General features: G+C 37.6%; 2 protein-coding genes and 1 long non-coding RNA gene across 5 annotated transcripts; 1 reads left to right on the top strand and 2 right to left on the bottom strand.

Annotated features, from left to right (window-relative positions):
• Positions 1 to 3,796: 3,796 nt before the first annotated feature.
• tpi1a (triosephosphate isomerase 1a) lies at positions 3,797 to 8,273 on the bottom strand. Its single transcript, XM_079878725.1, has 7 exons — positions 8,153 to 8,273; positions 7,320 to 7,443; positions 7,128 to 7,212; positions 6,830 to 6,962; positions 6,572 to 6,657; positions 5,312 to 5,399; positions 3,797 to 4,358 (listed from the first exon to the last, which is right to left on the bottom strand). The coding sequence occupies exons 1-7, from the start codon at positions 8,262 to 8,264 to the stop codon at positions 4,240 to 4,242; spliced, it is 747 nt and encodes a 248-aa protein (XP_079734851.1). The 5' UTR covers positions 8,265 to 8,273; the 3' UTR covers positions 3,797 to 4,239.
• On the top strand, positions 7,983 to 12,022 carry LOC307162954. The gene is made up of 3 exons (XR_013821995.1): positions 7,983 to 8,437; positions 9,468 to 9,645; positions 11,946 to 12,022. It is a non-coding gene; the product is annotated as an uncharacterized lncRNA (long non-coding RNA).
• On the bottom strand, positions 11,061 to 21,399 carry gnb3b (guanine nucleotide binding protein (G protein), beta polypeptide 3b). 3 transcript variants are annotated; one of them, XM_079878724.1, is made up of 10 exons: positions 20,938 to 21,132; positions 19,964 to 20,025; positions 18,995 to 19,085; positions 18,762 to 18,907; positions 18,147 to 18,210; positions 16,950 to 17,106; positions 16,798 to 16,864; positions 14,122 to 14,323; positions 13,716 to 13,932; positions 11,144 to 12,060 (listed from the first exon to the last, which is right to left on the bottom strand). In XM_079878724.1, the coding sequence occupies exons 3-10, from the start codon at positions 19,049 to 19,051 to the stop codon at positions 11,954 to 11,956; spliced, it is 1,017 nt and encodes a 338-aa protein (XP_079734850.1). In that variant the 5' UTR covers positions 19,052 to 19,085; positions 19,964 to 20,025; positions 20,938 to 21,132; the 3' UTR covers positions 11,144 to 11,953. The 3 variants fall into 3 exon arrangements, with proteins under 3 accessions (XP_079734849.1, XP_079734850.1, XP_079734848.1); XM_079878723.1 differs by lacking the exon at positions 19,964 to 20,025 and having other exon boundaries at positions 11,061 to 12,060; positions 21,097 to 21,321; XM_079878722.1 differs by lacking the exon at positions 19,964 to 20,025 and having other exon boundaries at positions 20,938 to 21,399.
• Positions 21,400 to 21,651: the final 252 nt, after the last annotated feature.

Raw genomic sequence — 21,651 nt, 5'->3', positions numbered from 1 at the left:
TGGTAGAAAAATAAAATATTTACATGAATATTAATGCAGCAGTGGGATTTTCAATGGGAAGATTGACAATGTGAAGTATTCAGATATATAAGGGACCAGCGTTTACTCTAAAAGACAGTTTACTAAGTAGTTTGCCTAGGGCATTAGAGGCTTTTTATCAAACAGTACTCTCTTTCTCAGATGCAGTTTTTGTGTCTATCTCTGACCCAAAAGAATGCTGAAGAAAAAGCCTTTTAAAACAAACTGTTATCAATCAAAAGAAAAGACCAAATCAGCAAATAAAATAAAATATGGTGCTTGAACATTGACTTAAAAAAAAAAAGTTTCATTCATTTTAGTATAGTAAAAATTCAAAATAATGTGTGTAGAATATATTTCTTCTCATAAAGATGCTTCGCTATTTAAACCAACTTTGAAAGTTTTCATAAGATTGTCATTGAGTTGGGAGGTCTCAAATATGTCCTCGTGTGATTATGTTATTATCACCTTCACCCTACATAGACCAACACAGTCAAACACACACACACATATACGAGATAATTTAATCTAAAAGTACTGAACAAAGTTCACGTCACTTTATTCACAATAATTATATTCAAAAGTCCCCAAATCTTCATACGTCTGCCTGATTTTCTCATGCAATGACTCTTAAAATGTACTTTCGCATTTTCTTTCACCCTGGATCTTAAAGGGGAAGTGAATTTTCTTTAAAAGGATAGTTTACCTTAAAATGAAAATTTTGTCGTCATTTACTCACCCTCAAGTTCTTCCAAACCTGTACGAGTTTCTTTCTTCCGCTGAACACAAAAGAAGATATTTTAAAGAACGTTGGTAACCAAACACTTGACGGTAGCCATTGACTTCCGTAGTATGTTACCAACATTCTTCAAAATACCTACTTTTGTGTTCAGCGGAAGAAAGAAACTCGTACAGGTTTGGAAGAACTTGAGGGAGAGTAAATGACGACAGAATTTTCATTTTTGGGTGAACTAACCCTTTAAATGGGTAAAACACTTCCTCCTCTCCCATCTTAATGTGGATATTAAGTGAGCCATTCGTAGGTAGAGTTTGTAAATACTGTTGATCTGTGGCTCAACCAATGGCGTGTGTTTGGGGCAGAGCTACCTTCGTCCAAATCATGATTTGACGGGGCAGAGAGAGCAGTAGAAATGACACGTTTCTTCAAGATTAATGATCTTAATCCAGCAGTGAACGAGAAAGAGAGACATAACTATCACAATGACAGATCTAATTCAAGAACTCGACCGACAGACACGCTTACACGAATAGAGACACACATTCACTCACATTTGTGTAGCAAAGTCTCACTCTCAACACACACGACTCCTTATTCTCTGCCACCTTGGACTTGCAGTCTGTGTTTCTTCCTTTCTCGTTGTTTCATCTGTATCTTCCACCCCTTTCCCTTCTTGTGGTTATGACTTGGCTTGTTCCCTCTTACCTGAAATCTTTTTTCTCCTTGATGACTTGTCTTTTCGTTATTTTGTGGGATTATCGTCGTGAAAGAAGGAAAAGAAAGCAAGATGGAGAGAAAATAAAAAAGCACTGACAAGCCTGTCAAAGAATAATGTTATGGAATATTAAAGCTGTCATTACTTTCGTCACCCTCGAGTCTCTAAGTGTGTTTTCTTCTCTTCTTTAAAAGCAGAGGAGGACGTTTAAATGGCTTTTCGCCATTCAGATGCTCAATTATGAAACATTAAAACAGAAGATGTGAATGCTTTTGTGGGTTTTAAAAATTGCTGCTCTTGTCACCTACATTACAAATGTAAAATTACTCTAAATAAATACATATAGTTATATAAAAAATACATGCAGTACTGTTCAAAAGTTTTTTCTTTGAAAGAAATGAATACTTTCCATTAAATTTATCAAAAGTGGCAGTAAAGACATTTATAATGTTACAAAAGATTTCTGTTTCTTTTGAACTTTATATTCAGTCAAAGAATCCTGAACAATGCTTCACGGTTTGCACAAAAATATGAAGCAGCACAACTGTTTTCAACACTGATAATATTAATGTTTCTTCAGCAGCAAATCAGCATATTAGAATGATATATATATACACATACTTGATTCAGGCAGTTCAGAATTGGTTCTTTCTTTTGGGAGAACTCTATGCATATATATATATATATTTTTTATTTTTATTTTTTTTAGGGCTGTCAAACGATTAATCGCATCCAAAATAAAAGTTTGTGTTTACATAATTTATGTCTGTGTACGGAGTATAATTATTTTCTATATATAAATATACACACACATGCATATATATATTTAAGAAAATGTGTTATTTATATATAAAATATTTATATATAATATAAATTCTATATAATATAAATATATATACACAGTATATACATGCAAATATTTCTTAAATATATACATGCATGTGTGTGTATTTATATATAGAAAATAATTATACACCGTACACACACATGTATTATGTAAAAACAAACTTTTATTTTGGATGCGATTAATCGCGATTAATCGTTTGACAGCCCTAAAAAATAGATAGATAGAGATATATATATATATATATATATTAGAGGTGGGCATAGATTAATTTTTTTAATCTAGATTAATCTAGATTAATTTTGAAATTAATCTAGATTAATCTAGATTAAAATGGCTCATTTGAATTCTGCCGAAGGCATTCAGAATATGTGTGCTACCCAAATAATGACTATAAAAGTAAGTCTTTGTGAACGGGTTTCTCAAGCCAGGTGGCGCATTAGACCAGGGGCTCATCTCCTGTTTCCAAAATGCATCACAGACTGCTTGAGAAAGCTGTTCTACTCATAGACTGTAAAGGTTACTACTGTACTGTTACCGTCCATAGGCAACATTAGGTAGGCCTATGTTATTATCAACTACTATAGGCTATCAATTAGGGATGGGCGATATGGCCTAAAATCCATATTGTGATATACATTGCAGCCTCTTGCGATAACGATATACAGTATATTATAATAAAACCATTTCAGAACAGGTTACACAGACCCTGCTAAACAACTGCTAAATGTATTTTTTTTAAAGGGTATATGTAGTTTTGAGAACATATATTGTGCAAAACTGTAAGTATACAACATAATTTTGCAGATAAATAAAATTTAAGTACACTAGCTGCAGAGACTTAAGTAGGTCTAATGTTTATTATAGCTTTGAGCTTATGAAACCCCAAATTTAAAGTGGTAATATTGTCTAACTGATGTCTTTTCAGTTAAAAAGAAACACAACAACGAATCTTAAAATCGGGCATAGACAGAGATTATGTGTTAACGTTACACCACTAAGATATATTGGAATGAGAATAATACGCGCGCGCTGGTATTCAGTGATATCATGTTTCGTTTTGAATTTGAGTTGGTAGAACGGATTAGTCGTGTGTTAACTTACCGAACCGTTACCCCACACACTCTGTCTATAGTTTGCTGCTGTTTGTCGGACGGCTTAAATCCGAACCAAGTCCAAATAATGGATGTTGCAGCTTTCACTTTCAGCCGTGTTTACTTAAGATGACGACGAATATGCGTTGCAGCCGGGTTTACCTCGCGGCCGCGGGTAGATTGCGTCATCATCTCCCAACCCAATTTGGGGAATAGATTAACGGCGATATTTTTTTTATCGCGCGATAAGAGTCTCGCGTTAACGCAGCGCGTTAACGCCGATAACGGCCCACCACTAATATATATACACACACACACACACATATACATATACATACCAAACACACACACACGATAAAAGCAGAAAAACAATCTTTAGACCAAGTGAACACACCATGAGAAGGCAGGATAAGTACATTTTTTTTATTTTCTACCGAGGTGGTCATTTCTACAGAGGATAAAGTGCTCTTAAAGTCACTACAAACTTCACCGCTGATCTTGTAAGTTCATCAGTGTGGAGTGTACAGTGTGTTAGACTTCAAGTAATGTGCTCTTGCAAGTGCATAGACAATACAGTGGTTTACTCAAGCGCAGCAGCAAATAAAGAACTAATGTGTCTAAGCTCTCTTTTACCTTTATATTACCACATTTTTAGTAGGAAGGGAGATAATATTAGTATTCCAGACCAATAACCCAACTCAACCATTTAACAAGCAGGTGAGTTAAAGCAATACAACCACAAATAAACATTCAGACCTGCTGGAATGATAAGAAGCTGGTATATACTTATTAGTGCAGTAGTTTGGACCCTCAAAACAGCTGAGCATCTCTATGAGCGGGCATTTATGATGTCAACAAACTCAGGCTTAAGGGAAGCACCTCCAACCAGGAAGCCATCAATGTCAGCCTGGGCCGCAAGCTCTTTACAGTTTCCCCCAGTAACAGAGCCTGTCAAATGAGGGAAGAGCATGAAAGCAATCCAAGAGTTACAAATCAGAATTTTTATTTTTCTATTAAATATATTTTAAATACAATACAAATGAATGATCATTAAATTATACATTATAGGTTCATTTAAAAACTAAAATATATCTGTCATTGTGAAATGATTAAATTAGTGGTTATCCCAAAAATGAAATTTCTGTCATTAATGACTCCCCCTCATGTCGTTCCAAACCCGCAAGACCTTCGTCCATCTTCAGAAACACAAATGAAGATATTTTTGATGAAATCTAAGAGCTCTCTGTCCCTCCATAGACTGCAACGCAATCACCACTTTCAAGGACCAGAAAGGTAGGAAAGACATCGTTAAAATAGTCCATGTGACTCCAGAGGTTCAACCTTAAATGTTATGAAGCGACGAGAATACTTTTTGTGCGCAAAAAAAGAACCTGGAAGCGCTGCACTGTTTACAATGTGAACAGCAAAGCAGACTGACATGGAAGAGAAGAGATTGTTGAATAAAGTTAGTTTTTTTGCGCACAAAAAGCATTCTTGTCACTGGAGTCACATGGACTATTTTAACAATGTCTTTCCTACCTTTCTGGGCCTTGAAAGTGGTCATTATGTTGCTATGGATGGACAGAAAGCTCTCAGATTTCATCAAAAATATCTTCATTTGTGTTCCAAGGATGGATGAAGGTCTTACGGGTTTGGAACGACATGAGGGGGAGTCATTACTGGCAGAATGTTCATTTTTGGATGAACTATCCCTTTAAATTGCATCATGCATGGACAAGTAAGGACATTCTGCAAAACTACTTTTGTGTTCCACAGAAGAAAGAAGATCATAGTGATGTGGCATGAGCAGAGTAAATGACAGAACATTCAATGTTGGGTGAAGTATTTCTTTAAGGCCACTCAGAACTGAACAGACAGGATGTTCTGCACATCAGACTCACCTCCGTAGATGATGCGCACAGATCCGGCTACTGCATCCGACACGTTCTCTCTCAGCCATTCTCTCAGCTTCTCATGCACCTCCTGAGCCTGTAGCACATACAAGACTTCTTATACACACCGATTCAAATACATGATCATGAACTGAATGACAAAGTGCCCCATTATGCTCGTTTGCATATCTCTCATGTAGTGTGTAATATAGTCAGATGTTTGTGAATGTAAAAAGTCTGCAAAAGTTTCATAGACCAAAGTGCACGACAAATAAAGTTATTGTTTCCCAAAAGAATAAAGCGATTCTGAACTGCCTGAAACGAGACGTCAGTAATTCCAGTCTCACTTCCTGCTTAAACCTATGTAGGTCTGTAACACATTTGCATAATGCCAGCCTATGGTCGTTATGGCTTCCCGTGAACAACATCTACTTTGACCCACCCTCAAACACTGTAATTGTAGCTGAGGCCTGGAAGAGTTTGGTTCGTGTTTTCGACATGTCGAGAAGACGCTGTTTTCAGCGCTGCGAGAGCAAATCCACTACAAAAGGATGAGGACTTGACACAGTAAAACTGACACCATCATAACTGTTCGTATCACTGTTTATCAAGTGCTGAGAAAGATCTGGAACTGAAATTCAGATATGATAATGGGCATTTTAGTTTCCGATACGCACTGTAAGCAGTGGACCAATCAGAACAGACTGAGCCGTCTGACCAATCAGGTGGGGTTTAGCGAGACCGAATCCTATATTCAACTGCTTCAGACACTCTGAGAAAAGATGTGATGCTTTACCTTGTATGCATGTACACAATTGGTAAAAAAAAAACTAAACTGAAGCACTTTAACTTCATCCGATTACTGCTTGTGACACACTCACAAGCTTCCGTGTTTACATATGTGATGTGCCCTATGTATGTGTAATGTGTTTATATGAGAATAAAAGCCTAAATTAAAACCGTTTATCATATAAAGCAATCTTATCTTTTCACAAGACAAAAAAATTGCTTGATTCATATAGATTTATCTAGTTTTGGTTAACTAGACTTTAAAATGGAGGGAGAGAAACCTCAGGTTTCATTGAAAATAAATTAATCTGTTTCGAACAAAATAATTTTACATTTTTGGGTGAACTATCCCTTTAAGCATATTATGACTCCTGCTTTAGTGCATATGCATTTCATAAATAGAAAATGAAAGTTATAAAACATGGAGTTGAAACATGATATGATGAAAATTTGATCTATGGATTATGTCAATAGATTTACCTGATCAGGAGTGGCAGTTTTTCCAGTTCCAATCGCCCACACTGGTTCATACGCTAAAACCACACGAGCCCAGTCTTTCACATTGTCTATAAAATATATAAAATCATCATGGCATTTAGTGTTTTATAGGTTATATGTATACAATCATGAACAAGGTCATGAACAAAATAAATATTCCTAATAAGACAGCTCAGCATATTTGCTGACAATCCATACTATCAATGTCGAAATTACATAAATTAGTTTTTTATAAATGACCTGCAATGACTTTGGTCTGTTCAAACACCACATCCTCAGTGGTTCCAGCTTCTCGCTCTTCTAGTTTCTCCCCAATGCAGGCGATCACACCCAAATCATTCTCTAGGCAATGGGCCACTTTCTGGCCAATCAGCTGTAAAAGACATCACAGCCAATCAGATTGAGACAGGGCTGAATGCAGAATAGCATGAATATGCATCAATATGATGTCTGAATTTCATCATACAGAAAAGCAAAGACATAAAAGGGTTTTGACTCCTAGATCATTTAAAAATAAAATTCCTTCTCAAATCTGAACCTCGTCACTCTCGCCAAACACATGACGCCTCTCAGAATGGCCCAGAATCACCCAGTCGATGCCGCAGTCTTTAATCATCGCTGGACTACAGCCGAGAAGAAAAGGAGAGAGCGAGAAATATGCTTTTAGAGTTTTGACAGTGATAAATGGCTGTTCATAAAAACTATTAAAGATACCAATGAGCATGTATACCTGATCTCCCCGGTGAAGGCTCCTTTGGGTACCTTATAGCAGTTCTGGGCGGCCACACCGATCCTCGGGTCCAGTTTAGACCTCACATAATCGAGATAGATGGACGGTGCTCCACACACCACCTCTAAACCATGAAGACAAAGCCACTGTTAAGATGATATAATGATCATGAAAGCCAGCATGACTACTTTTAAAGGGACATTTCACCCAAAAACCAAACATCTGTCAACCTTTACAATTGCAACAGTTTTTGTGAGAAATATTTATTTTATTATTATTTTTGACTTCTGACTTTATTAGATCATTTCCCACAGAGAGAATGGGTACATTTGGTTAACAATGCTTTTTTATGCAAGTGATGGGACCAAAATGGGATACGGCTAACAATTGTTTATATAATAAACTGGATTTTATGAAATTTGTATGCTTATGGGACAAATATGTGATAGGACAGATATAGTCAGTAGAACCAACAATTGTAAATGAGTGATGAGGCTTTCTACAGCAGGCCTATGCAAAATTGCCTGCGTTTCTTAGGAAAAATAACACATGACTGTGATGGCATGCAATGATACAAGAATAAGCAACTCAATATCAATATTAACAAGTTTATAAACAAGTGTATAAGTTATTTATAATTAAATTAGTCTGTGCACACAAGCCATGCATCCATTTAAAGTGTCACGTGACGATGTAGCGTCTCTGATCCGTCTAAACATCTCTATCGATTCTATCAAAATACATCAGACTAATTGGCTAAAATGAAAACTAAAATACTTTCTGCTTTAATATGCTCTCAGGTAAACAACATAACATCAAATAACGCCATGGACCTGCTTCATCGTTGAGACTGGCCGTGTTCAAGGTCATTATGAGCTCGCCCAGACTCTCTTTATCGCCGTTCATTTTCCAGTTTCCCCCGACGAAGAATTTTCTTGAAGACATTATTGCGAGACAAACCAAACGGACCAAACACACCTACTGCGGTATTATCGCTCCCGTAAGCGAATTTGCGAATCCTACTATGGAGAAGGTTTGGTCGTTAATATTCAGGAGGTGGTCCCTTGTCATTGGAAGGTCGCAAGAAACGTCACAATAACCTAATTAATGTGCATGAGGTGAGGCCTCGCCATGAAAAGCAATCGTGCCCATGGACAGTAAGCATAGATATTTAATAATAATAATTATTTTTCATAATGTAAACCTTAGGAATACTAATCAGTCAAATTTCCTAAAATCTTTTTAACTATGGGCTTCATAGAAGAGCTCAATGGATTTAAAAATATGACCCTGGACCACAAAACCAGTCATATGGGCCAATCTTTTGAAAATGAGATTTAAGCATCATCTGACAGCTGAATACATAAGCTTTCCGTTGATGAATGGTTTGTTAGGTTAGGATAGGGCAACATTTGGCCGAGATATAACTATTTGAAAATCTGGAATCTGAGGGTGCAAAAAAATCGAAACATTGAGAAAATCGCCTTTAAGTTGTCACAAAAATAAATGTTTTATATATTTATGGTAGGAAATTTACAAAATATCTTCATGGAACATGATCTTTACTTAATATCCTAATGATTTTTGGCATAAAAAAAAAATCGATAATTTTGACTCATATAATGTATTGTTGGCTATTGCCACAAACATAGCGACCCGTGAGACTTGTGACTGGTTTTGTGATCCAGGATCACATATTTGTATGTACAATGGGGTACAAAAGTATGAGATCACTAATGAAATTGCATCTACTTTGCATTTTTTTAAGTCGGTACTTTTTCCTCAATACAAATTACATTTTCTATTTTATCCAGGATGGTTTTGGGATGTTCCGAAGAGCATCTTGTGCTTCATTTGATTTTAAGAAAGTTCACATGGCCAATGACATTTGCATGGCCTTCATTTATTTATTTATTTTTTGTTTTATTTTTTAATGTCACTTTAAATCATACAGCTTTAGATATGAAGTTCATTCTGTGTAATTATTTTTAATATTAATTATTTTAAATTATATTTCTTACAATGTAAGAAGTTTTAATGCCCTTCCGAATGCTGTTGCCACCCATGTGTGCTTTTTCTTACAATGAGTATTGTTCCAAAACTGTTTTTTATGTCATATTATATTATGTCTTCTTTCTCATTTCGCAGCCAAAGCTTGGTCATCTCAGCCGTGCACCACCGACTTCACCTTTAGTCAATTAGTCTGTGCTTCAGTGCTTGCTAATGTTTCTCTGGGAAAAGCTCTATTGAAAGTGGATTAGAGTAAGCCTCACGTCCTCCTTCTTGAAGTGAAAGAAAAAACAACTGTCTGATCTACTTTCTCAAGGTGAGATTGCAGTAGGTGATAAAATATACTTAAAGGAATTATAGGTTTACTTAGGTTGTGACCTCATTATAGAAGTGAAAGCCTATAATACAAAGTTCTGTCATGAAACTCTAGATAGCACAGGCTCATAAGTCCTTAACCCAATCTGCTTGCAATTACATCATTCTCTATAGGGCACAGCTGATTGGTTCCCACTGTATTGGTAGAATAACACTGGAAAACTTAACTATGGTTTGCTGTAGCAGTGTGCAGCATGCTTTCAGAAACCCTCCACCCTCCCCAGCTCCACCTGTATAGATCTGCTAGGGGGGATTCATGTGTGCTTGTGCAGCAGCAGCATGTCTTACTTTCTCACAGCAGTGTGTCGTGAATGTGGCAAGTTCCAGATTTGCTCTGCAGCAAAAGCAGCGTATAGATCTATTCCACCAAACACATTGACATGGTCATACTCATTACCATCCAAAACTCTCCAAGAGTTGTCATGACAGAATTTGATAATTAACAAATTCTGACCTGGATAACTAAACATTCAATTCTCCTGGGCTGAATTATTTTTATTATTTTACAATGCAGCTTCAGATATCTTTCTTTTTCCTATTATGAACTTTATCCTGCTATTAAACGTTTTTTTAAAGCAGCACTATGCAGCTTTGCCAATTTCTTCGCTGTTTTCTCGCTTTTTGCTCGCGGGTTTCTCTATAGAGCTCCCCCTACAGCTTCGGAATAGATATTTCACAACACTGTCGTCAAAACTCGTTGGCGAATCTCCCCCCTCCCATCTTCTCCCGCTGGTCAAGTGCATTTGTTTTCAAAGAACCCGGCGAACGCACGGAGCCATGTCCATTGAGGTATGTATGATACACAGAAGGCTAGCATATACATGTTTAGATAGTGTATGTGTGCAGTGCCGTAAAGCAATTCGTTACATCGCGAGACCTGATATCACGCGATACTTCCTGACGCTGAATTTTTTTTTTGCAGGGTGGTAGCGGAAGACTCATTAATATTCATTAGGGAAGTCATCCCTGATTGGTCTGATGACCTACTCCTAGCCCCGCCCCTAAATCTACCAGTCACTGGGGTCTATGATGACCTACCCCAACCCCGCCCCTAAACCTACCCGTCACTGGGGTTAAGACCAATCAGGGATGACTTCCCTAATGAATATTAATGAGTCTTCTGCTACCACCCTGCAAAAACAAAATTTGCGGCCCGCCGGCCAAAAGTTGCAAGGGTGGTTTTTCGGCTCACAGGCGCTAGGGGGGTGCGAGACGACCACCATTCAACCCGAAAACAGTCATATAACTATTCCAATGACTCCGAAGCTGTTCGGTTAAGGTAAAAAAGTTACTTAGTTCACCTTTAAAACGTAGTTTTGTGGCCTAATTAGATTTCCTTTCCAATAATATTTCTTTCTGTCACCGATTCTTTAATAAGTGCCTAGTGCAAAGTTTTCACAATAAGGTAGTTTAGATGTATTTTACATAGTAATGATGTCAAGATCAACATAGTTTTTTTATCAATTTCTTCAAATGTCCTAAAATCATAAAACACGTATTTTATTGGACATAACAGCTTGACAGACACAAATAGCACACACCAAAATATCGTTTAATGCAGAATACTATGTTTATTAGAAAGGAATTCGAGTAATCACTGCAACATTTAAGAGGAACTGTCTTGTATGTAAAAGCCCTACAAAAAGATGAAAGAAGTAAATACAGACATCGTCTCTTTTAGCATAATGTACCATTTGGACTTTGGGAAGTTTGTTAGAAATTAAAATGCCATGTTAAAGTTGCCAACAGCATCAAAGAGCCATCAGATCTCAGTCAGTGGAGTTGTTGGGAAAAGTCACTGTACATTTTCTTCTGCATTCTATCATCATTTCTAATGCATAAAAATAGTCATGCAAACTTTCACCTAATGATGAGGATTTTTAACAGACAAAAACTATATTTTTTATTCTTGAATAATTATTCATTTTCTTCATTTTTAAGATGTCAAACACTATAATTTCAAGTCAAAGTATTGTTGTCATGATGAGATTGTCATTTTAACAATAATGCAAACTGCATTCCTGTGTTCGTTGTAACTTACATTTTTACAATTAAATATTCCATGTAAATATTCTAATAAAATCCAGTCTTCCAGAAATCCCACACATACAGATGTGACAATCATGTGTTTGTTTGTGTGTGTGAGAGAGATTCTTTGTTGCTTAGAATTTCTCAATTCTCATCCTCTCTCTCAACCTTTACTCATCCTTTCTGTCTTATCCTCTTCTCATCTTGTTTCAGGGTCCAGCTCAGTTCCAAATCTTCAAGAAGCTGTCCCATGAGCCAGTGCAAACGCACATGCCATCTAATGGTACTCCGGTGCAGCTCACCCTGTTGTCATGGCCAGACAACACGCCTACAAGAGAGAAAGGAAGAAAGGAAGTGAGAATATGAATTTGATAGGACTTTGTTCTTCATGCATGCTTCTTTATTCAAAGATGCAATGAAACGGAAGTAGCAAGTTGCAACAAATCTTTTCTTCCGTATTGTGACATAAATCTGAGTGTAACAGATTATTCGGAAAATAAAAAATGTAGGGTGGGGACTTGGTTTTATGCATTGGTTGTTGTGGAGGCAGAAAAAAGACTCAAAAGTGGAGGAAGACGAACATGAGCTTTCTCAGTCTGTAATTTCATTGGAGGATGCAGTTATTACATTTTGATTAAACATTATGAGGTAAAAAAAAAAAATTAACATATGCATGGATGAATTTTTTACAATAAAATCTATAATATAAAGATAGATGGTGAATTTTCATTTCATGCCGACTTTATAGAAGACTTCCTCGACTTAAAGCCCCGAGATTGCCTACTTCAAGCGAAATTGAAGAACGATCTGGTGTGTCAATAAGAACAAAATCAGGACAACATTTTTTGGAGTTCGTTTCAGGTGTATGAAACAGCTTGGCAGAGCGAAATGTCTGGAAAAGTTCACTCCGGCTGGTAAACACCTTTGAACTAATATCGGTGATTATAGTATCAGATAGCACAGCTATGTCTGTAAGATGTCTGCTAAAGATCTGTTAATCTGGAAAGCATCTGCTGTGTAAAAACATCATATATATAGTGTATAGTGTATAGTGGAGGATTATCTTTTTCCGGGTGGATCATCAAGACTATTGGTCCTCCTAGTTGTCAATCATTCTGGTGATATGTTTACGTAAGGCCGTCGTTATGTACGTGCTCATCCCTAGGTAGTTTTCGCTTTCTGCGCATGCGCACTTTCAGGTGTATATGTGTGGTGAGCTACGGTTTCAGCCATTCATTGATGCTTGCCGTTTTCACCGGGTTTTTTCAAAATGTCTGAGGGTCGCAAGAGAAAAGTGTCTACGAATTGTATGACAAGAAGAGAAAGGCCTCTGAAGAAAGAAACAAGACCAGAGTGTTTTTGGGAGAATATTTCACACGCTGGCATGCGCTAAAAGCACAGGTTGGGCTTCCCACTGATGCCTCAGTCGCGAATTTTCTACTCGACATGTAAAGTTTGGCATGCTATATGGAGAAATCCATTTAAAATCACTGCTAGTAAAAGTTAATGTAAGCTATGATTAGCGATGCTAGCCCTGGCACAAGTCACGCACCGCGCAGACACGGTAAACATCTCAATTTGTCTAAAGTAGGCTTGTATGAGCCATGCCGACAGCAACTTGTGAACAGAGCGTGCACGAGGAGAACTAGGCTCGTGCACACGTTTAATAGGCGTTCCCTCACGGGAGCAGGTAGAGTGTTGCGGATGTGCATTTTTTCAAAAAGTGGAGAGGGCGGTTCTTTTCTAAAATTCGGGAAAATCCTCCACTATACCTTTAAGCGGGATAATGTAGCCTACATCCAGCCAGTGGTTCTCTCAAAATAACCCCCTTCAGGCTGATCAAGACCCATCCTCTTCACATCAGGGTCCTCATCACCCTGTCGGGGGTTGTTTTGAAAGAACCACCGGCTGGATGTACATTATCCCTTACTTAACACCAATGCAATTATTCACTCCATCCGCTTCTCCTTTCTTTAAACTTACCCACTTTCTCGCCCTTTAGCGAGTCCCAAATATTGCAGTTGAAGTCATCGTAGCCAGCAAAGATGAGGCGGCCAGACATGGACAGAGCCAGTGATGTAACGCCACTGTTCAGGGCGGTATCCTGGTAGCAAATCACTTCTTGATCAGCGCGAAGATCATACATCTTGCATGTGCAGTCATCCGAGCCTGTGATAACTGCGTTGCCACTGGGGAGGAACTGAAGAGGTAGACACAGTTTGGTGAATTCATTTATGTGCTTTTGTCTTATCAATTGGAAAAACTCAAATCGTTGAAACTGGTAGAAGGTTAGCATCATCAACGAAGAAGGAAATTACTGGCTAAAAAATAACTGATGCCCTTTTCTGTATTTTCTTGGTAGTGCATCCAACATTTCCCTTAAACTCACTGAGATTGCATTGATGTCACTCGTGTGACCCTGGAAGGTTTGCTTGCACTGGCCATCCCTGATGTCCCACAGCTTGGCCAGAGAGTCGCAAGCACCAGAAATGAAGGCGTTGTTGTCCGGGGACAGAGCCAGACACATGCAGTCACCAACATGGTTCAGGAAAACTGTCGTCTGCTTTCCAGTCTCCAAATCCCACATTGCACTGGGGGGAAAAAAAACGGGATAAAATGAATAATAATAATAGAAACTAACAAAAGCTTATTACATTTTCACATTATTTAACTTTTTATGATTTTTTTTTTATGGATATGTTTATCAATTGTTTGGCTGAATGAGGGTTGCAGCAAATTTGGCAGTTTAGCCAGATAATGTGTTATAGAACGGAAGAGAGGTTCTCGGGGGAGAGCGTGAACAAAACATCCTTTTGATTTTCCCGGCAAAAACGTCCCAAGTCCTTCACATGAAAATCAGTCTACAGGCTTTCATAAGCAACCTAGGAAGTCGGGGAAGGCCTTGTTTTTTTAAAGGGATAGTTCATTAAATTAGACATATATTAAAAAATGTCCTGGCTCTTCCAAGCTTTATGGCAGTGAATGGCCGTATCAGTCTTGAAGTCCATCTATCCATGATAAAAAGGCCTTCTGAAGTGAAGCAATGTGTTAGTGTAAGAAAAATATCCATATTTAAAACTTTATCGACTAAAATAACTCGCTTCCAGCAGACGGTCGTACGTATCGAATTATGGCGGAAGAGTGACACTTGACATGACGCACAACGTAATGACGAACGCGGAAGCGCAGAGGATAGAGCAAAACAAAACACCAATCACGAATTAGAAGTCTAAAACGAGAATTTATAAAGATAAATGTCGGAGGAGCTTGAGTTTGTTGCCCAGCGCTGTTTGTTTGAACCGCGAGAGGCGTCTTAAGCTTACGCTACTCCCTACATCTACATCATAAATTGTCAAGTGTTACTCTTTTGGCGCAAGTCGACTTGGGTAGGCCGTCTGCCGGAAGCTAGTTATTTTAGTTGATAAAGTTTTAAATGTGGATATTTTTCTTACACAAACTTTCACTTCACTTCAGACGGCTTTTATTAACCCCTCGTAACAGTGTGGAGCACTTTTATCATAGATGGATGCACTTTTATGGACTTTTAATGGACTGCCATTATAAAGCTTGGAAGAGCGAGGACATTTTTAACATAACTCTGATTGTATTTGTCTGAAAGAAGAAAGTCATATACACCTAGGATGGCTTGAGGGTGAATAAATCATGGGCTAATTTTCTTTTTTAGGTGAACTATAGATACATTTTCAGTTGGTAAACATGGTGACTTTTTTTGTGATCGGAGCTTAGGTGGTGGCAGAACGATCCCTCTGGCCGCTTCACTAACGTTAGTTTGCAAGTTTTGTTAGCTTGTTTTTTAATAATGACTGGAGAAAATCCGATTTTATCTTAATGTGCAAGGACACTCACTGTCCAGGACCGCGATTGTTATTTGCAAAAGTTAATTTTAACGGACATCCCAGATTGGCGGACCCGTACGCGCTCAGTCAATGGATGGACGATCTGACAGGATTAACTTTAACACTACCTCCGGTTAAGTGACCTGACTTCAACACCTACCCAATAGAGAAACTGAGCATAAAGAGAAACTGAGGGCATATAAATCTTTAGATGCCTATAACTGTACTAAATGGTCACGTTACGTACAAGACTTGTGTGGTAGCCTACGATCCGCAGTTCTGCCTAGCCAGCGCCAAGGCCAGACAGAAGACGACAATGTAAAGAGTAACATTATGGTGCAATTTTAACGATGTGAATATTTTCTAGAAATAAAAATTCCAAATACAGCATATTCATTTTTTAACTACGTATTTGATTACCCTTTCTCACCAGGTTCTTCAAAAAGTATAGTCACAATCAATCAAAACAATGTATAAAATCATAGATGATTCACAAATAATCACAATCATTTAGAAAACATTATGCGATAAAATTTCAAATTGCAGCCTGTAATCTGTCGATTCTTGCACCCAACAACACACAAAGATGACATTTAATAACAATAATAATAATTTAAGCTCCTTATTATGTAGCCGAATCTGTGCTGGTTTGTATTGGCCGCCTCCAGTTTTCCCTTTGTCTTGCCACCAGCCGTGACGTAACTGACGTCGGCTCGAAATTGGTCTATCCCTTTAAGTTTTGTTACAAGCTGTTCACACATTGTCAATAAAAAAGCGATTAATACATGAAAATTCTTTCATACAGCCTCTTTAAATAAATGGAAGCCAGACGACAACAGCATGGATGGCGTCTGGATGTTCGTTTATATCAGTATATCACTCACTATAAAGGTATTTCCAACTTCGTTTTACTTCTAAGAGTGAAAAAGAATTTTGCCGTGCGTATATCGGGTCATTGAATCACGTTCAGCCTCTTATTTGTTACGTGTGCAAGAGTGTGAGTGCAAGCGCAAGCAATAAGTTGCTGGCTGCAATTCACTTAACGGCCACTGGTGTTGCTAATAACAAAGGTTTCTGAATACTACATATAGCCCCTTTAAAAAAAATCAATAAATAAAGTCACTCAATACTCATACAAAAATGTAATAAAATGAATTTTTATGCTTGGGTGAACTATCCTCTTAAATGTAAAAGTTACATGCACAAACCATGTGGTATCACCAGAGGCGGTGAGAATCTGAGAGTCACTGAGGAAGCGGCAACAGGACAAGTAACCTATAAAAAATAGAGAGAGACACAATTACATAACAGACACATGAAAGAATAAAGTAAAGATTCTCGAATGACTTATATATTTTACCTGTGTGAGCATCCAATTCTTTCACGGTCTTGATTACGGGTGTCTTCAAGTTGTAGACAGTACACATGTTGTCGAGACCACCGCTGGCCACAAGGTTTCCAGAAGGAGCATATGCACAGGTCATCACCCATGAGGATTTGAGGGGAACAGCATTCATCTAAAGAAAGAGGCAAATATTAAATCTTTTCCTTGAACGTATTCAGAATTGCACCACCAAATGTAATTTCAAAATAATCACTGTTCTCAAATATGTTTTCCAGGTTTTATTGCTTAAACAGATCCTGTCCTGCCAGAAACTGTTCAAAACAAATTAATATTCTTAAAGTGCCACATTCACGATTCATTCATGACAAATGTCATGATTAGTCAATAACTTTTGTACTTAAATTTAAACAAATTTTAGTACAACCGAAACCACACTATGCAAAAATCACATGCTCTGTTTTTGCACATAAGCTTTAATAGTAGACGAAGTTGTGAGTATTTTCACAACAAAAATTGCAAACTTCACCTTTAAATAAAAAATCTTTGTTCAACTGGACGTTTTTATTTATGTGTAAAGTTGACTAGGGTACGTTTACAAGACAACAATGTAGTAAAAATGGAATAAGCTTTTCCTTTGCGTTTTTGAAAAGTTTTGTGTTTGACAACATTGTCTAAACGATCACCGTTCTCACGGATATGCGAAAACGATTAAAAGCGCTGTATTATTCATGCCAGGCCAGTAGTTGGCGATGCCACTTTGTAAAGAAACACTATTTGCCTATAGACTGAACACATAATATGCATGCGCATGACGTCACCGTTTTCACAAATTCACATTTTTATAGTTTACACAGCGACGATAACGATACCTTTTTCAAAAGTATGCATTTTCAGGCCGCAAAAACGCCATTGTTGTGTAAATGAACAGCCAAAACGCATGAAGTTTTTTGAAACTTGTTGAAAACTGTCATGGTTACAATACCTGTGTATTATTAGAAGTTAGAGAGATATTTAAAAATGTAAAATCAAATGGCCCATTCAAGAAGCTTAAAATATGCATCATTAATTCATTAAGCTGAGAACAGAATGGCAACATTATGATGTAGCCTACAGCCCAAAATATTTAGAGATTGCTTGCTGGTATATACAGCTTAAATATATTTATGATTCCCCGTCTTCTCTTGAAAGTGTATTTGAGTAAGTCAGACTCACCTTATTTCCAGAGTAAGAATCCCAGATAAGGAGTTTGCCATCCTGTGACGCACTGACCATTAGCCTAAAGACACCAATGAAAGAAAGAGCAAAGAAAGGCTGGTAAGACAACAGGATGAAAGGATATTGTTCATATATCCAGTTAATATACTCCAACCCTCATTGTATTTTTTAATTTTTGTAATTTTGAAATCTCACACATTTCAGAAATCTTCAGAAATCTCACTATTTTAAGGATAAAATATGATTTTGCTGTCACTGCAGTTTAACCCTAGACATGGTTAAGTCCCTTCTTTAAAACACTGAGGCTTAAGTCTGTTTCAGGTCACTGACCCTGATAATTGATCTAACTAAGAATTAGCTAATTCAAGGTGACCACAAGATGCAGTTGAATTCCATGTGAGAGCTATTAACCTGGCTGAGCAGATCATGTGACAAGCAAGAGCATCAACTAAAACTAATATATTTCACATTCTGTTAGATCATTTTTTTTTAATCCTGTAAAGTACGTTTGGAGGCCAAATTGATAAAAAAATTAATGAATACATCTACTGTGTAGTATAGCCCATCATATCTCATTTCGTACTTTGATTTGACCCATAATAATGTTCTCACTTGTTGTCTGTACACCAATGCATGGCATAGATTTTGGCCAGGTGGCCTTTGAGGGTCCTCCTGGTCTTGAGTTGGACCCGAGGGGCCGGGGCCACCCCAGCAGCGGCCGCGGCCATGTCTGTGTCATGGACTGCTTTACGAGCCGCCTAGAAGGGGAACAAACATGTAATATTAGTATTCCATTATTAATTGTTTAAACAGCTAGTCATTGCATTAGTCTCATATAGTCTCACCTCGATCTGTGTCTTCAGGCCTTCGGCCTCCTTCTTCATCTGTTCCATTTCACCCATAGCTGCTGTTGATCGGGGTGCTTACCAACACAAGCTAGAAGCAATCACAAAATACAAATTCTACTTAAAATGGTCTTATATGTAATCAAGTAGAAGTAAATAAATAAATAAAATGACTGGATTAATCTGAGCAGGCCCTGTATGTGACTATTACATCATCAGGCATGTGGAAGACATTTTAATAATATTGAAGATGTATGATTTGACATAGAACTGACGAATATTGATTTCATACAAAACCTTTCAGCCAATATCTCACTGGAGACCAATTAAGACTGAACTTTTCATGTAACATCTCAAAAAGCAAGTTCTTCCTGCTTAGTAGACAGTATTGAATACAGATTTGCAAAAGTTGTGGAACAACAATGGCCTGTCATTTAGAATCTCTAGGAAGTTAGATAAGCCAAATCCAATTGAATGTTCAGTAATGTTAGCTAAATGCTAAGCGTTACATAAATAATAGTGCTGTTGGGTATTTCAACTTTACTGTCATAGATACTGAGAATCTGTTATTGAAAATTCCAATTTCAAATACTGATATTCAAAAAAAAAAAAAAAAAAAAAAAAAATTGCACCAAAGTGAAAGCAAACTCAAGCAAACTTCCAAATCAATCCTTTCGTTTGTATTATAAAATATTATGCAATTTATGAAACAGCAACAACAACAAAAAATATTGTAAAGTAAGCTACATCTAATATTACCCATAAACAAAACTTGAGGCTTGTCATTGACTTAGTAAGTCTGCACCTGACCAATGAGAATGTCTAGATTTTAAATGTCTAAGTCTAATCAAGATCTGTAATGCTGCCTAAAATAAAATATTGCAAATGTTTCATGCAGATGTACATCAACCTAAGCTGCAACTTACTATAAAAATATTTGGTTGCTAGTCTACCAACATATGAATTTACCTCTCGGTGGGAGGCCAGAAGAGATGATGAGGAATTGTCAGCCTTGTTGTACTACGGAGATCCTAATGAACTTAATTCATGGTTAAGAAGTAGAGCCTACTGCTCTGTAGAAACTGTGATCTGCAGAACTGTCTCGCCAATTATCAAATTATGATATGTTATAATAGTTACAAGATTACTACGTGATGTCTGTTCAGCTCTTGCTGAGAGCTGTTGTTTTATTGATGTCAAGGCTAGAAGAAAGGTTTAAGCCTTTGCAGGAGCTGTTGGGGGTGGCTTATCAAATCTCCTGTCATCCGATTACCGACTGCTCTTTACTACGGGATCAGGTGGGACCCGAGGTAGGGAGATCAAAGACAAAACACAAGGAAAAGGGCAAGAAAAGACTTGGGGATTTGTATGTGTACACGTAAGAAAGTTCATCAAGATGAAATGAGACCTGACGAATCTCAAGATTTCTAAGGTGTCTTTGATTACTCGCTCAAGAGCAGCTTTAGCATTAGGTTAATCCTACAAAGAGACAAATGTGCAAACTTTGCCAGTTGCGACGACATTATAATCCGTTTAGAAATGAAAAACCACAGGAATGCATTAGTTAACAAACTTTGCTACAACCTCCTGAAAGTGCTGGATGCATTTGTGATGGTTGAAATACCATCATTAACATCCCAATGTAATTTTATGTGTTTTTAAAGTTGCAGATTAACCTTTCGTGATAGCGTGTTCTGGGAACTACTTACAGGAAATCATTTTCTTACAATGCAAGGTTTTTAATCTGTAGTATGTGTGCAAAATGCATGAACGTGCACAGATAAAGCAAAGCATTTCCGTGCATTCTGCATTCATGCCAAATTAAAAACAGCATTTTAGGCATATGACTTCAAGTTTATCGCAATGCACAAGGTTTGTATTTGTTCGCTATATACAATGTTCTTACACACGCTAATGAACGACCAAACTAAAAACAAACTCACCTGTCTACCCAAAAAAAGCTTCTTCCCTTTCTCCTCAATAACTCCAAAGCCTCTCTCTCTGTATCAGTCTCTAATTTGCTTAGTCCACAAGACAGCTCTTCAATCGTCTTTCTCTCTCTGCCTCCCACAAGTTACTCCAACAGACTGGATGCAACTTACCTGTGGAAAAACTCTCTCTTTCTCTTCCCCTTCTGCAAGAGAGGAACAGATGAGGATTGGAGGGGATGAAGAAGATCAGGGATGAAAGGATAAGCCCAAAGATGAGCAGAGAAAGGGTAAGACAGAGAGAGAGAGAGAAAGAGAGAAGGAAAGGGGAGGGCAGGGAACAGGTAAACCGATTGGAATGGAAAGTCAGGTTATGGGGTCGAAAGACGAGGCAAGAGTGAGTGCAGAAAGCAGAGGACAGAGGAAGGGATGGATAGTGTGTGGCATGAACAAAAATATGGTTGATTCCTGAAGAACATCTTACAACTATCATAAAGTTCTCAGTGTTGTTTCTACCACCCATCATTGTTGAGCAATATGGGCTTTAACATTATATTCAAAGCATTTCACACTAGTTTGATCACATTTGAGCAAGTTTAACACTTGATGTGTCATTTCTAAAAGGGTCAATGGTTTGGTGAACACTTAATGGAAGGGGGTCTGTGCTTTGGCTTTGGGGTTGAGGGGTTTGAATTGGTTTGTCAGAGCTAATGAGTTGAGCTCGCCTAA

Source organism: Squalius cephalus (genome assembly GCF_949319135.1).
Source record: "Squalius cephalus genome assembly, chromosome: 8".
Classification (NCBI taxonomy): Eukaryota; Metazoa; Chordata; class Actinopteri; order Cypriniformes; family Leuciscidae; genus Squalius; species Squalius cephalus.
This window is presented reverse-complemented; position numbering and strand designations above follow the sequence as displayed.

Coding starts and splice junctions, on each gene's coding strand:
- gnb3b (XM_079878722.1), bottom strand. CDS start 19,051: ATGGGTGAAATGGAACAGATGAAGAAGGAGGCCGAAGGCCTGAAGACA. Junction 18,908..18,994: donor GCCTGAAGACACAGATCGAG/GTGAGACTATAT, acceptor TTCCCCTTCTAG/GCGGCTCGTAAAGCAGTCCA. Junction 13,933..14,121: donor GTGACATCAATGCAATCTCA/GTGAGTTTAAGG, acceptor CTACCTCTTCAG/TTCCTCCCCAGTGGCAACGC.
- tpi1a (XM_079878725.1), bottom strand. CDS start 8,264: ATGTCTTCAAGAAAATTCTTCGTCGGGGGAAACTGGAAAATGAACGGC. Junction 7,213..7,319: donor GCCTTCACCGGGGAGATCAG/GTATACATGCTC, acceptor TCTCGGCTGTAG/TCCAGCGATGATTAAAGACT. Junction 4,359..5,311: donor TGTGCGCATCATCTACGGAG/GTGAGTCTGATG, acceptor CTCATTTGACAG/GCTCTGTTACTGGGGGAAAC.